The sequence below is a fragment of the Medicago sativa genome, chromosome 7, assembly GCF_051527215.1.
Source record: "Medicago sativa cultivar Bolivia chromosome 7, Bolivia_mono, whole genome shotgun sequence".
Taxonomy (NCBI): Eukaryota; Viridiplantae; Streptophyta; class Magnoliopsida; order Fabales; family Fabaceae; genus Medicago; species Medicago sativa.
In genome coordinates, this window is record NC_140755.1 from 75,275,391 (window position 1) to 75,289,481 (window position 14,091).

Genomic DNA, 14,091 nt, shown 5'->3' on the forward strand with positions numbered 1-14,091 from the left:
TAATCCTTGTATATGCCTTTGTTGCTTGATTGATCCATGCAAAAGTACTTCTCTTGACATTTATTTATGTCACATGTGCCTTGCATGACTTTGATCCATGTTCTTGAGATTCTGGGCTTGTATAGAAGCAACCTTCTGATCTCTTGTGCGAACATTCTGAACTCTGAGCAACATTCTAATCTAACCTTCTGATCTCAGTGTTAGATCTTGAATTCAAATGTCCTTTTATTTCTTGATTCTTGGTATGATTTAAACCTGGTTCCTGTCTTAGTAAAACACTCAAGAGCACAAGTTAAATACCAAGGAAATAATCAAAGTCCATTAATTCTTTAATCATATTGGTTTATTATCTTTAAAATTAATTTAGGGATTTTGCCTCAACAAGGGTATTATACTACTCAGCCCCGCAATCAGCATATACATATTTACTCCCTCCGTCTCTATATGTAACCACTATTTCCCTCTAATAAAAGGGTGTTTACATATGGGGACGGAGGGAGTATATAATAGGATAAACAATTTATTTATTTTTGGTGTATAATTAATTTATTTATTTAGCTATTTAAGTCTAAGCCTAAACCTAAAAACTACTTAATACAATAACTGATCCCACATGTTCCTATACAATTTTTGAAGAATGTTTTAGATGTTATTTATTTTGTTAAATACTACGATTCGTACTATTTTATGTGTTGATTTTAAAAAAATTGAACCATAATTTTATTTCATTTGTGACATTTTTATTGTCTTTTCATAGTTAAAGTGCGGGTAATGGATGCAGATATGAGCACTAAGGTACTCATAAGGTATGCGAAAGGGTACTAAATTTGTTGTCACAAGAGTATGAGCTCGGGTAGGGGTATTTTTACATAGGCGGGTATGAGGAAGGGCACTGTAGCACCCTATCTATAGGGTACCCATTGCCATCCCTACAATTGAGGGCCTTAATTGTCATTTTATCCCATTAATTATTTTACATCTCCTAAGCTAATTAATGCACACTAAAATATTCGTTTTCCAATGAAGATTAGAAGAAGTCTAGTAAATCAGCACCTGGACCACAAGTACAAGGGAAGATCAAGAGGCAATTCAATGAATTTGAATAAATGAAATATTTGCATGAAAATTTATATACATCCTTCATGAAGAATTTAAACTATTGTAAGTAAGCTACCTGACCCAAAAAAAAACTGTTGTAAGTATCTCCAGGCAAAATATGGACCAAATAAAAAGGATTAAAATGGAAATATACATCATACTAATTCCTCTTTTTAGTTAAAATATGTCAACAACAAATATCATAAATGCAAACAGATAGAAGAGTAGAGGTCCTCGTGAACTTAACTCGATTGGTAAGGACAATGCATAATAAATGCAAGGTCTGGAGTTCAAACCCCCGGCAACCACCAAAAAAAGATAGAAAAGTGGAGAGAAAACAAAAAAAAAGACAGAAGAGTAGAGATATGTTCAAGGAGAGAAAACAAAAAAAAAGACAGAAGAGTAGAGATATGTTCAACAAATATTTAGTTAATTTTTTGTTGTGACAGGGAACTATTTATTTAAAATTTATTAAATAAAAACTTAATAATTTTAATTCACAAAAAAATAGTAAGGGACCTAATCTCACCATTTTTGTTTGGGAGCCATTACTTAGCTTCTTTTTGTTTTACGTAGTCTCTTTTTGTGTTTTTAAGCGAGACTTATGTGGGTTTGGCGCTAATTTTTTTGGACTATTGATGTAACTCATACTTTTTATTTTCCTTAGTTCTCTTTAAGCACTCATTGTGTTTACGAGTAGGGATGGGAATAGGCTAGGTCGAGCTAGGCTTTGTAAGACCTGAGCCTGGCCTGCCAATTTTTTTGAAGGCCTTAACCTGGCCTGCGGCCTGACATAGGCTTACTTTTTAGGCCTGAGCCTGACTTTCTGAAAGCCTGATACGGCCTGCTAGCCTGTTTAAAAGTCTATTTCATATGAACATATTTAATATATCAATTAGATTAAACTCTCTTTTGATAATCAACATGTGTTTTTAGGGAATTTGACTATATATTGTATCATATTTCAGTTCTAGTTTATAATAATACATTTAAATATGCAAAAAATTAATTTATACTAATAAGCTTAAATTACTGATTAAGTTAACACGTTTTTATTTTAATTCAAAGTACAAAATATAATATAATAATAAATAATATTATTCATATTTACTTAAATAGGCCGGCCTAATAGGCCTAAGAGGCTTTTTGAATGGCATGTGGTCTGGCCTATTAAGCTAAATAGGCTTTTAAAAAAGCCTAGACCTTTTCTAATTAATTAAAAAGCCTTGCCTGACCTGGCCTGTCGTAGGCTAGGCCGTAGGCCCCTGTAGGCCGGTCTGGCCTATTCCCATCCCTACTTACGAGACTAAGTGTTCATGTTTCTAATTCCATTTTGACTTCTTCAAAAAATTGTCGCATCCTAATCGTTGTTAACTGCTCATAATAGAAAGCTAACATGAGGATAACTTTTTTTTTTTTAAAGAAAAAGGAAAATGAGAATAACTTAAATAAGTAAAATTGATTAGAAGTTATATGACATAAATAAGTGGCATTACGAACAGGGACGGATGCATGTTGGAGCTATATGGGACTATAGCTCCACATGCTTTTCCCTATTTTTTTATTTTTATTTTTAATAGATAAAACACATATAGCACACACGCACGGTAGCAACTGCAAGTGTTGAACGTGTTTTTTTAGCTAGGAAAGTTGGGAAGAGTAACCTATGTAATAAAATGGGTAATCAGTGGCTAAGAGATGTTCTATTAACAATTAGCAATGATGTCATTTTATCTCATTTTCAACAAATGGATAGGTGATGATTTTCATTATAATGTATTGTATCAAACAATAAGGTAATAATATTTGTGGATTAAAAAAAATAGTTTGTATTACTCCATCCGTCCCGTATTAACTGAGCCAAAAGCTCATTTCACATGTATTAAGAAAAATGTATAAATGAAGGAGAGAGAAAAATAGTTTTAAGTACACTTGTTAAATATTGGTGTATTTTCCACTATCATAAATGTAAAGTGGAATATACTCCCTCGGTCCCATATTATAAGCAACAAAAAAATCACACTTATTAAGAAAACTAAAACATATTGTAACATAGTTTTTTTGTGTTATCTTTGAAATAAGTTTTATAGGAAGGTGTAAAAACAATTTTCATTGGTAGTTGATTATAGAGAAAACGAAAAAGAAAGCAAATTGAATGCACTTTGCATTTAATTTTTCCTTGGAAAAGATAATGTTTTGAAAAAACATAATTAAATATGATAAAAGTTGATCTTTTTTCTTATAATTTGGGACAAAAAATGAGTTTTTTTTGCCTATAATTTAGGACGGAGGGAGTATTGAATTAGAATGATGAAAGTAGTATTAATTAGAGTTATAAAGGGAAAAAAGAAATTAATATTGTATTGAAAAATGAAATGGCTCAGTTATTTTGGGACTTTTTTTTTTTTTGCAAATGGTTCAGTTATTATGGGACGGAGGGAGTATTATTTATTTGAAATTTTAGCTCCACATGCACCTAAAGTCTGGATCCGTCCCTGATTACGAATGCAGCCATACATGTAATTACAATCTTAACAAGATTGGCTTGGAACATTACATTTGACTCATCCAGTTAAAAGAAAAGGTAACAAGAGCGTATGACAGTCAAAATCGATTCCAACACAATACTTCCAACAGACTAGACCTCCAACATAACAGGAATTGATGATATCACCATAATCTTGTCAGCATTAAAGGTCAAGAACTACATACTTACTAACGATTTATTACAATATGCAGAAATTTATACTGAGAAATCTATTTATTAAGTTATGTGATGGCTTATCAGTTGGTTAATCAGAAACAAATGTAGCAAATAGCCAAGTTCAACAATGACCTGAATATAGTTTCTTAATTTTGTGCCTTCATTATAGTTTGAAGCCAAACATATGCTCAATGTCACACTTTTCTCGGTGAAAAGAAAAGACAGTATAATAAAACATATAACATCAAAATGTAAAGGTATTCAAAGGATGAACACCCTCTCTAACACTTGTTTATTCGGTGGAATCCATGAGTCCCACCACTTTATGTGAGACCAACATTGATTTCACCAAATACGAAAGTGACTATTGAAGAGTGTTCCTAACACTTTTCTACATCAAAATGTTAGTAGTACTATATCAAAAATCCTCGAGATTAAATGGAAAAACTTATGTAGCTAAAAAACAAAAGGGAAAAACTTAAGATTGTAAGTAAAAAAACTTATATTAGTTTTCCATCAACCACGGACTTCATAGCGTCAGCCTCCGACAAATCAAACGACGGAAATAGGATGTGAACTTGTTCTATGGCCTTGCCAAAACCACCTTGATAACAAAATGCAGCGTCTATCTTCAACTCCTCAATTTCCATATCCTTTTCTGCGGATTGCCCCTTGAGCGTATCTATACTTTTCTTCAAATCCTCAATTTCCATATCCTTCACTGCGGATTGCCCCTTGAACATATCCATAATTTTCTTCAAATCCTCAATTTCCATATCCTTCGTTGTGGATTGCACCTTGAGCATATCTATGCTTTTCTTCAAATCCTCAATTTCCATATCCTTCGCAGCCGATTGCCCCTTGAGCGTATCTACACTTTTCTTCAAGCCAACAACCTCCTCCTCAAACACCTTGTTATTTTCAGTCTTTTTCTCCAACTGAGTCAGAGCAGTCTGTTCTTCCTCCAATCTCTTATTTACCTTCAATATTTGTTTCTTCATATCTCCAAGAATATCATTGGCTATTTTCAATTTTTCTTTGGTTGCATTCAGTTCGTCTCGGCAGTTGCTTTCATGTCCCAGTACAGGTTGAAATTGGTCCATAATCACCTTCCCAAGTAAAGCAGAGCGAAGGTTGTACGCCACAAGCATCTCACTAGCTTTTTCCAACCCAGACTCCTTCACCTCTTGCACATCTTTTGTGAAGCATAGATTTCTGTCCACAAAATCCATTCCATCAAACCTCCCGTCCCACAATGATGCTATATCAGTCTTTTCCATTGGGACACAAGACTTCTCCTTCTTAATCCATTTCCTAGGTGAAGGAAGAACCACCTTAGAACCGCATGCAGCCGCTATGTTATTCAAAGGTTGTGCAGCAATAGGTTCTGTGTCTGAAAGTGACGGTGACCCCTCCTTTGAGTTTCCCCCACCTTTTCTCTTGAGCTTGCGGATTGTAACACCACTAACGTCCAATTTTGCTTCAGCAGCACCAAATTGCAAAACTATGTCTCTCTTTTCTCTAGCCTTCGCCAAATAGGTCTTGAACTCCTCTTCATTTAGCGGAGACATTCTTCCTACATAACAAGTAACAACATGCATAAAGAATTACAGAGAAATTATGGGAAAATACATTGTCATCCATCTTCTAGGATCTCCTTGTGAACATGCATGCATGAAGTGCTGCAGTATTTGTAATTAAACCGGTGGAAAGGAACTTTACCAGCATGTGATGAATTACAACAGGAAAAGGATGTTGTATCCCCGACTAAACCACATTCATTGGCCTCTGAAAGGCTATTAGCTGAAGTGGTTGTACTATTAGCCGGAATTTTGAGGGCATCCATTCTTCTTTCTGTGGCAGCTGCTCTCCTTTCTCTTTCTGCATCATGTGCTCTCTTTATTTCCTCCTGTTTATTTTTTTAGATAAAAACAAAATCCAGAAGATTAAAATATAAAACAGTTCATTCATAAATGTGTAGTGTAATTTTAACACAATCAATTCTGTTTTATTGTTGGACAAATGTTAAAAATAGAACAGAACAAGACAGAAGATAAATTGCAGAATGGTTTTCAAAAATATTTTTGTTTTTATTTCATGTATTCACTTTTAGTTACAAAACTGACACTTTATTTTGTTCCAGTTCTAAAGATCTGTTGATACAGTGAAAACAAATAAATGGTTGTGCAATAAAAAATTTATTTTCACAATTTCTAGTACAAATCGTGAAAACGAGAAACAAAGTAAAAAATTTCATAATTAGAAATAAAAGTGAAAACAGAAAGCATTCTCTAAAACCAATAAGACTCTAATATAGTGTGCATTTTGGTCACACTAAAAAGGGTGAAGAGAAACCAGAGAGACAGGTTGCCAGATGCTCAGCCCAGCTAGGAAGTAAAATGCCCAAAATCCCCCCCTCCGCGACTTAGTAACTTCCCTTTTAAGGGTCATTTAGGGTTTTTGAAGTACTAGCCCTGTAGCGCTGCCATTGGCCACGATTTCTAAAGACGCGGTTGCAGCCACTAAAGCTACAGCATCGATCTGTGATGCCACAACTGGCTGATAGTAGCCACAGGCTGCTGTGAAAGTGGTCCTTTTGACAACCTATGGTAATATCTACAAGACCTAGAAAACAAACGTGAGGTCCTCATACTACATAGAAATCTAAAGATTAAAGATGTACCTGAGCCTTCTTTTCTTCTGCTTCACGTATTTCCTCTAATTCTTTTGCTCTAGCTCTTCTCTTGGCTTTTTTTTTCTGCCTGTACATGCACAAAAGAAGGCAATTAATTACTCTTTCACAGAAGTTCTTAGATTTGAATGATAAAGTGAAAACTTCAAAGCATCAACTTACTCCCTAGTCTCCCTTTTACTGCCAATAACATTTATCAGCAAGTCATCAAATATAAAGAGAAAAGTATCGACAATAAAGAAATGTAATCATTTCATTTTATATAAATCATAAAATAACTTATTCCTAGATATATCAGAATCACCTTCATAGCAGCTTGTGATTCTTCCATTTCTTTGGTCAATGGACAGAACACTTTTGCAGCTTTCCAATCCCATTTGTCAAGATTTGAAGCCATAAACCTTCTGAAAGTTTTCTTGATTTGCTTGCCAGCTGCCAACATGTATGGGGTTCGTCCCCTTTCATCTTTAGTGCACGGATCCAAGCCCTGTTCCAAAAGTTCCATAACCTTTACAGCATCACCAGATTGTGCCGCTTGATGTAAAGGAGTTGAGTCTTGTTGGTTGCTCTCGTCTGCTTCATAGGATACTAGGGTCAACTGGGTATATACACATTTTGCTTCCCTGAGAGTAGGCCTGCGGACAATCATAGCAATATTTCTAACGCATTGTGGATTGGTAAAACATGGTTTTTCTCCATCATAAAGCAGCTGACGACTGCTTGAAGGTGCGTGTATAAAAATGCAAATAGAAGCATCAAAATAAGGTCTCCAAGCAGTAAGCAGTTCACGAACTTCCTACAATATGAGCATGCCAATAGTCAGTTCAGATTTATATATAACTTTGCACAAAAGCACAAGCATTCAAACATACAAAAGAACATTAGTAAGTAAAATTGGAAGATGAACACAACAGTCAATTTGTCAAAAATTATGATCAATAGGGCCAATTATCATTACTAAATTGATCTTAGGAGTTCTAAAGTATTGGCAAATGAAGCTTAGCAGCTGTAGTTTTAATTATAAATATAAATAATTGAGATTAAAATTAGCAAGCAAAGCAATATAGTTTTGATTAATAAACCTTTTTAAATGCAGGTTCGTTGTAACGATGAAGTGAAGCACCAGCAGAATGTATAGTTCTGCCAGAAGCATCTATGGCTGACTGTTTTTTTCCGGCCTTGGCCCTCACAGCATATCTGCATAAGAGATTAAAATTACAAACAAATTTTGAACCGTTTACAATTTTTCAGTAAATAGAACTAGTAACAATAAAAATGAATAAGAAAATAGGAAGATAGGTATTTGGTCAATTATGAGGTATGTATGATATGACATAGGTCATACCGCCTTGGAACACAAAACCTGGGGGCAGGAAAGAAAAAGAACTGCAGAAAAGCCAAACAACTATCTGGAGAAACTTATGCATAAATGATACAACATTACAACATTTCCCTCATTCTCATTGTGAAATTTAACTATCATTGTGAAATTTAACTATCATTGTAAAATTTAGCTAAAAAAGTCAAAGACTAGAATAAGATTAAATAGTCACATTCATTTTCATCTTCTGAGAATATAATTACATGAAAAACATCCCATAAGATCAATTAGTAATGTTGCAATATGCTCTTAATGAAACTGCAACCATATTTTATTGTATAAATCTCACATAAAAGTGCAAAACTATAACTCCTTTTAAAATATTTAGTAACGAAAAGAATTTGCTAACCTATGAAATGTCTTGTGAGCTACGAGTGTATCGCCATCAAAGACACAACCAGCAAAGTGCCTGCCGGATGCAAGCAGAACAATCCTCAGTCGGGTGTTATCCCTTGGCTCAACAATCACGGATTTCAACCTCTGAACATCATTGCACAACACATTTTCGCTCACATTCATAATCAAACACTTCCAGACGGAAACTCTTTGCCCTGTCTGAAGACAGACGAATAGCTTTTGTTTAAAGCTTTCACCGGATTTACCAGACTCATTTTCACTGTTATCGTCACTTTCTGATCCCGATATACTTGACACATCACAGTCTTTGACAAAATCAGATGTCCGGTCCTCAAAATCCTCTTCCTTCACAGTATTTTTCCCAGCAATTGTCAGTTTCACCTATGATCAACATAAGTTTATCAAGAACAATGTAAGAAGGCTTAAAACAGATTTTGGTATGCTTGGCCGTCCTCATTTAGAACAGGTTTTGCCTCTAGAATTTATTCTAACTTGAAGCTACTATGATTATTAGCTTTTTCCTCCAAACGTGGTGATTTTTATGCTCAAATTTATTGTTTAACTAACTTTCATGTGAAACTATCCAAACATAAATCATTTTAAATTAAGAATTTAATTAGTATCACCGTCAATATACAATTATTTTACGCATGCATCCAATAAATAAACAAATAATCAATTACAAGATGAACATAGTGAAGGGTATAATGAAACTAACATTGAATCGATGAATATCAGATTTGAGGTGAGAACGTTGATCTTGAAAAGAATCAAACTGAGCCTTACATGTATTGCACGTTAAGCTAGAACCCGAAACAACGGCGTTTTGAATATGATCAACGTGGTTTGAGGGTGGTTGAAGTGTTTCGAAGCGAGGAGAAGGGAGAAGATGACAAGAGTCGAAAAAGTTTGGTGGAAGTTGAAAGATTGAACGTTGAAGTTTTTCTTGAGATGATGACAATGCCATTGTTAGTTGTAATGGGAGGGGAGGGGGATTAGGCGCCAATAAATCCTCTCTTGCCAACCCGTTTAAAATTGGCTATGTACTATCATCTTTCAAGTCATAATATCTTAGTGTTGTCCCGTACATTTCAGATACTTCTCAGATATAGATACGTGTATACGCCAAGATATGTATCGAGATATTATTCAATCATTAAATTATTTCAGATACTTATCCGATACAGATACGTGTATACACCATAATATGAGTCGAGATATTATCCAATCATTAAATTATTTCAAATACTTATCCAATACATATACGTGTATACACGATGGTATGCATCGACAGATTATCCAATCATTAAATATTTTACTTTTTTTTTTGACAAAATCATTAAATTTTACTTCTTAAATAAAATCATATTGTCCGATACATTTACAAATGCTTATGAGATACGTGAGGGATACAACGGTGGGAATCGATACGCGTGGGATATATGATTTTCCTATTATTTTTTCTTTTTCTTCTTAAAAAAATAGGAAACATGATTTTTCTAATTTCTTTTTTCTTTAAAAATTTAAGAAAAATTAAAAAAATTATAACATATGCATTAGGTAATGATTCTTTTGGGATATAGTATAACAATTATGATGTTATCTTTTTGAGATATACGTAATTGCCTGAGTAAAGATGATTTTTTTATATAAGTAATTTCCTAATTGTCACTTTCTTTATTATTAATATTATTTATATTTATATATTGTGCATTTAGATATTTAATTTTAATTTTTTATTAAAGTATTTCGGTTGTATCATATCTTGAATTTTAAAATTTTAATTTTAATTTTTTTTTACTTAAGGTCCATATTAGATTTGAATACAATGATACTAATAGATATGGGGTTAATTAGTACTGATGGGAACATTAGAGATGATGTTGATATGAGCTTTTTGTGGTGGAAAGACATTTGTCGTTTATATTTGGGTGTTATGAAAACATCAAATTATTTTCAGTTAGGGATGCATATAAGAAGCTCATATTAGAATCCATTGCCTTGTCTGCCCCATCTTTGGCGAAGGTTTGGCATAAATCTGTCCCGTCAAAAGTATATGTTTTGCTTGCAGAGTGCATCGAAATATAGTAGTTACCATACACAATATTCGGAAGAAAGGGCGAGTGTGGTGCCGAGGAATCAATCTCTCACATTTTCTTCGAGTGTCCGGAGTTTGCAAGTACTTGGTATTTGATTAGCGATTGGCTCGGGATATCTACGACATGACAAACGAAGGACTGTTACACTCAGACCAATTTGAAGGATTGATAGGTAATGGGAGAATCTTAGCTAATAGACTCAGCGTGATATGATTCGCCAACATCTGGAGTACTTGGAAGACAAGAAACGACAAGTTTTTTCAAAGATAAGGAAGTTCACTTGGAGAATATTATTGATAAGGTGAAACGACTCTATTGGAATTGGCTGAGATTCAAGTCAAATAGCATAGATTACAATGTGCATCAATGATATGGCAATCCTACAGCTTGTCTTAGATTGATGTAGTTGTGAATTTGAAGGGGAAGTGAATGTTGTTAACAGGTTAGTAGGTTACTGCCTTACTGGTATTGCAAAGGAATTAGTCTTGAATCAAGGAGAGATAGATTGTACAAGTCTTGGTACGTAGCAGGGTAATTCTAGACGTGTTGTTATTCTTTCAATGGAAGTGACATTTTCATATTGATTTTCCTCTTGTGGGATTAGGATTCAGTTTCTTGCAATATTTACAAACCATGGTGCAATAGCTATAGCTTCAGGAGTGGAGGACTAGATGTCAAGAATTTTGACCATATTCTCATGTGGGATATATAGAAGCTGACGTAGGTGCACAAGTGAATAAGGAGACCATAAAATATTGTTTTAAAAATTCTCCATGGAATAGAGGTGCAGACTTGCAACAAGTATCTTGGTGGTAGAATCTTTTGTTGTTCTTTTGCAGCAGGACGTTTTCATTGTCGGATTGAGTCTTGAGTTTCCTATGGTTGTCAGCAATTTTGTCTCAGTGAAGCTGCTTTGGAGTGCTTGCAGCTGTTTTTTGTTTTGTTTTTTTAAACAAGGTAGATGAGTTTTGTAGTATTTATTTGATAATTGATCTTGAATGGTGTTATCTTGATATTATATCAAAATCCTTGTCTGTTTGACTTTGGATTCGTGGATGATGTTCATCGTATTGTCTGTGTTGTTCTATAACTTGTTAGTGGCATAAAACGAAATTCTAAGGTGTCCATTTCTCACTTGTTCTGTGATGGAAGTGACGTCATAATTTATTTTTCCGGAGTTCTCTTTTTTGGTTGCTAGAGTTTTGGTCATGGTTTGGTTTGAAGACATTAAATCTCGTATCCTATCAAGAGTTTTAGGACTAGGGGTTATTGTTTAGGCTCAGGCTAGGGTGGGAGAGCATGATAGGTCTCCCACCGTGAGTGAGTGAATTAAAAAGATTCTAGCCATTGGATTGTGAAACTATATGATTTTTAACGTGCACCGACAACACTGAATACTACTTTATTTCATTCACAAATTTTCCCATTCTCTCTCATCTCTAACCCCATCTTTCTTTCTTTCTCCCAATGTCCAGCGGCCATAAAAACAATCCACCTCTGCCATCTTCAATTCTTCATCCCCATTGCATTCATTTACAGTTTTTTTGTTCCCCCATGTTTTCTTTCTATTCCTTTCCTTTTATCTTTGAATTTAAAATTTATGATGTCAAAAATTCAGAATATGATATCTTCAATTTCAATTTGAATTAAAAAAACCTTAAAATTTATGATGACAAAAATTCAGAATATGATATCTTCAATTTCAATTTGAATTAAAAAAAAAAACCCTTTTATTTAGATATTTTCTCTTGTTTCATGTGTTTTTTCAATTCCTTCTCCCCCTGCCATTTTCTCGAGTACTCTCATAAATATGATAGTAGTATGAATGAATGAAACCAGTGCACCAAACAATAGTATGAATGAATGAAACCAGTGCACCAAACATATGCTTCAACTCTTTTTTTTTTTTTTTTTTGACGTTATGCTTCAACTCAAATTATAAAAAACTACTAGGAATAGTCCCGTGCTTCACTTAATATTGTGGCAATTATATAAAAAATAATCACATGTTAATATCGTCAAATATTTAAAAATATTAAATCAAAACTATCAAATATATAATGATCCTTCAAAAAAACATTAATATAATATTTTTATTGAATATTTTTTTTCCTTATATATAGAAAACTATGTTAAATATTTTTTTTTTGAAGGAAAACTATGTTAAATATTTGAATCGCGTATGTTGTGCAATTTATTTTCTTATGTACGCGAAAACAAATATATATATATATTTGAGAAAGTCAACAAACTAATTTTTTTTAAAACTCATGATTTTTGTTTTTTTTTTTGAGGGAATTCATGATTTTTTTTAAAATATCAAAATTAATGTAATGTTTATTTCTTTGAGGGAACTCACGTTAGACATTCACCGGTGATGTTTTTATTTCTTTGTATCCCCCGATTGAGTTGGCCTAAACTTTGTGTGGATTTACTGGGTTAGGTTTATGTCCTCCAGTCTTTTTTGTATTTATATTTTCCTTTTTTTAATAATATATTTATGAGCACCTGACATAGATTGGAATCTACAAGACATTTTAACTCTATTAGACTGTCTTCTATCCCTTTTTTATGTCATTGGACTCTTGCCTTATAAAAAAAATGTAATGTTTATTTTAAATAACTTTTTATTTTATATTCAAAACACCGTTCAATGTTTGCATTGTAACACCCCGTTTTCCCAACATAAAAATTTCTTAACAAAAATCAGAGTTTAACAACTTAAACGGAATGTTACACTTCTTAAAAATCATAAATGGAATAAATAATAATTTATCCTTCAAAATCCAACAATGTAATATCTAAAACTTCACAGCGGAAATTATATCAACATCTTAAATAATCTTTGGCACAAGAGCCTCATCATAATATTTGTTTTTAAGTTATTTGTTAAAAAACAAATAAATTGATTCCATGGTTATCCGTGAAAATTTGTTAGAGTTGTTATGACATTATCTGTAATTTTTTTACATATTAATTAATTTCATAGTTATTCGTGGACATTTGTTAAAGTTTTGATGACCATCATACATGATTAATTTAAAAAAATATTAAAACAATTAAATTAAATTATGCAAAATGACCATTATGCACATAAAATTAAAGAGATCGTGAATTTTAAAGAGGACGATTATGGAATTTTGATATACATCAACTTTCATATATTGTTGGTAGATAATCTACTCAACTACTGTTGTCATTCATTATCATTGCTATTAGTGGTATTCAAAACCGAACCAATAAAAAAAACGCAAATCGAACCAATCTAAATCGAAACTGCAAAAAACTATATATGGTTCGGATGTATTCAGATCATTTTTTTACTCAACCGCATGGTTTGGTTCGGTTTACGGTTTTAATTTTACCAACTGAACCAAACCAAACCGCAATATAAGAAAAACACTAATTAAATATATATCACCTAGACCAATACTCATAGAAATTCAATGAAAACTTTAATAAAATGACATATTTTTTCTCTTGTTAATTTTCTTCTTTGCTTTTTCTATAAAATTTATTTATGTGATACTTGAACCCTTAGAGAATGATAAAAAAATTGTAAAATTACACTTTTAGTCCCTTAACTTAATTTCAAGTAACAATTTGGTCCTTTATCTTTTTTTCATTTCAATTTGGTCATTTTTGTCCATTTTCATATACATTTTCAAGCTTCAAATTTAATATTCTTATGCAAACATAGACAAGGATCATAGATTTGAAGACTGAAAGACCATAAGAAAATAAAATCATGAATTTTAAG

General features: G+C 32.9%; 2 protein-coding genes across 2 annotated transcripts; both read right to left on the minus strand.

Moving 5' to 3' along the window:
* Nucleotides 1–3,943: 3,943 nt before the first annotated feature.
* Nucleotides 3,944–5,735, minus strand: LOC146908483 (uncharacterized). Its single transcript, XM_085727408.1, has 2 exons — nt 5,525–5,735; nt 3,944–5,378 (listed from the first exon to the last, which is right to left on the minus strand). Exons 1-2 carry the CDS (start codon nt 5,646–5,648, stop codon nt 4,303–4,305), a joined length of 1,200 nt encoding a protein of 399 aa, XP_085583534.1. The 5' UTR covers nt 5,649–5,735; the 3' UTR covers nt 3,944–4,302.
* Nucleotides 5,736–6,427: 692 nt separating this feature from the next.
* Nucleotides 6,428–9,290, minus strand: LOC146908484 (uncharacterized). Its single transcript, XM_085727410.1, has 5 exons — nt 8,951–9,290; nt 8,225–8,613; nt 7,577–7,691; nt 6,799–7,290; nt 6,428–6,564 (listed from the first exon to the last, which is right to left on the minus strand). The coding sequence occupies exons 1-5, from the start codon at nt 9,197–9,199 to the stop codon at nt 6,535–6,537; spliced, it is 1,275 nt and encodes a 424-aa protein (XP_085583536.1). The 5' UTR covers nt 9,200–9,290; the 3' UTR covers nt 6,428–6,534.
* Nucleotides 9,291–14,091: the final 4,801 nt, after the last annotated feature.

What these genes read in the sequence shown, in the direction of transcription:
- LOC146908484 (XM_085727410.1), bottom strand. Translation starts at nt 9,199, where the DNA reads ATGGCATTGTCATCATCTCAAGAAAAACTTCAACGTTCAATCTTTCAA. An exon ending in CTGATATTCATCGATTCAAT is followed by an intron (nt 8,614 to 8,950) that starts GTTAGTTTCATT and finishes TGTTGATCATAG; the next exon opens with GTGAAACTGACAATTGCTGG. An exon ending in GCTCACAAGACATTTCATAG is followed by an intron (nt 7,692 to 8,224) that starts GTTAGCAAATTC and finishes TCTCTTATGCAG; the next exon opens with ATATGCTGTGAGGGCCAAGG.
- LOC146908483 (XM_085727408.1), bottom strand. Translation starts at nt 5,648, where the DNA reads ATGGATGCCCTCAAAATTCCGGCTAATAGTACAACCACTTCAGCTAAT. An exon ending in TTGTAATTCATCACATGCTG is followed by an intron (nt 5,379 to 5,524) that starts GTAAAGTTCCTT and finishes CTTGTTATGTAG; the next exon opens with GAAGAATGTCTCCGCTAAAT.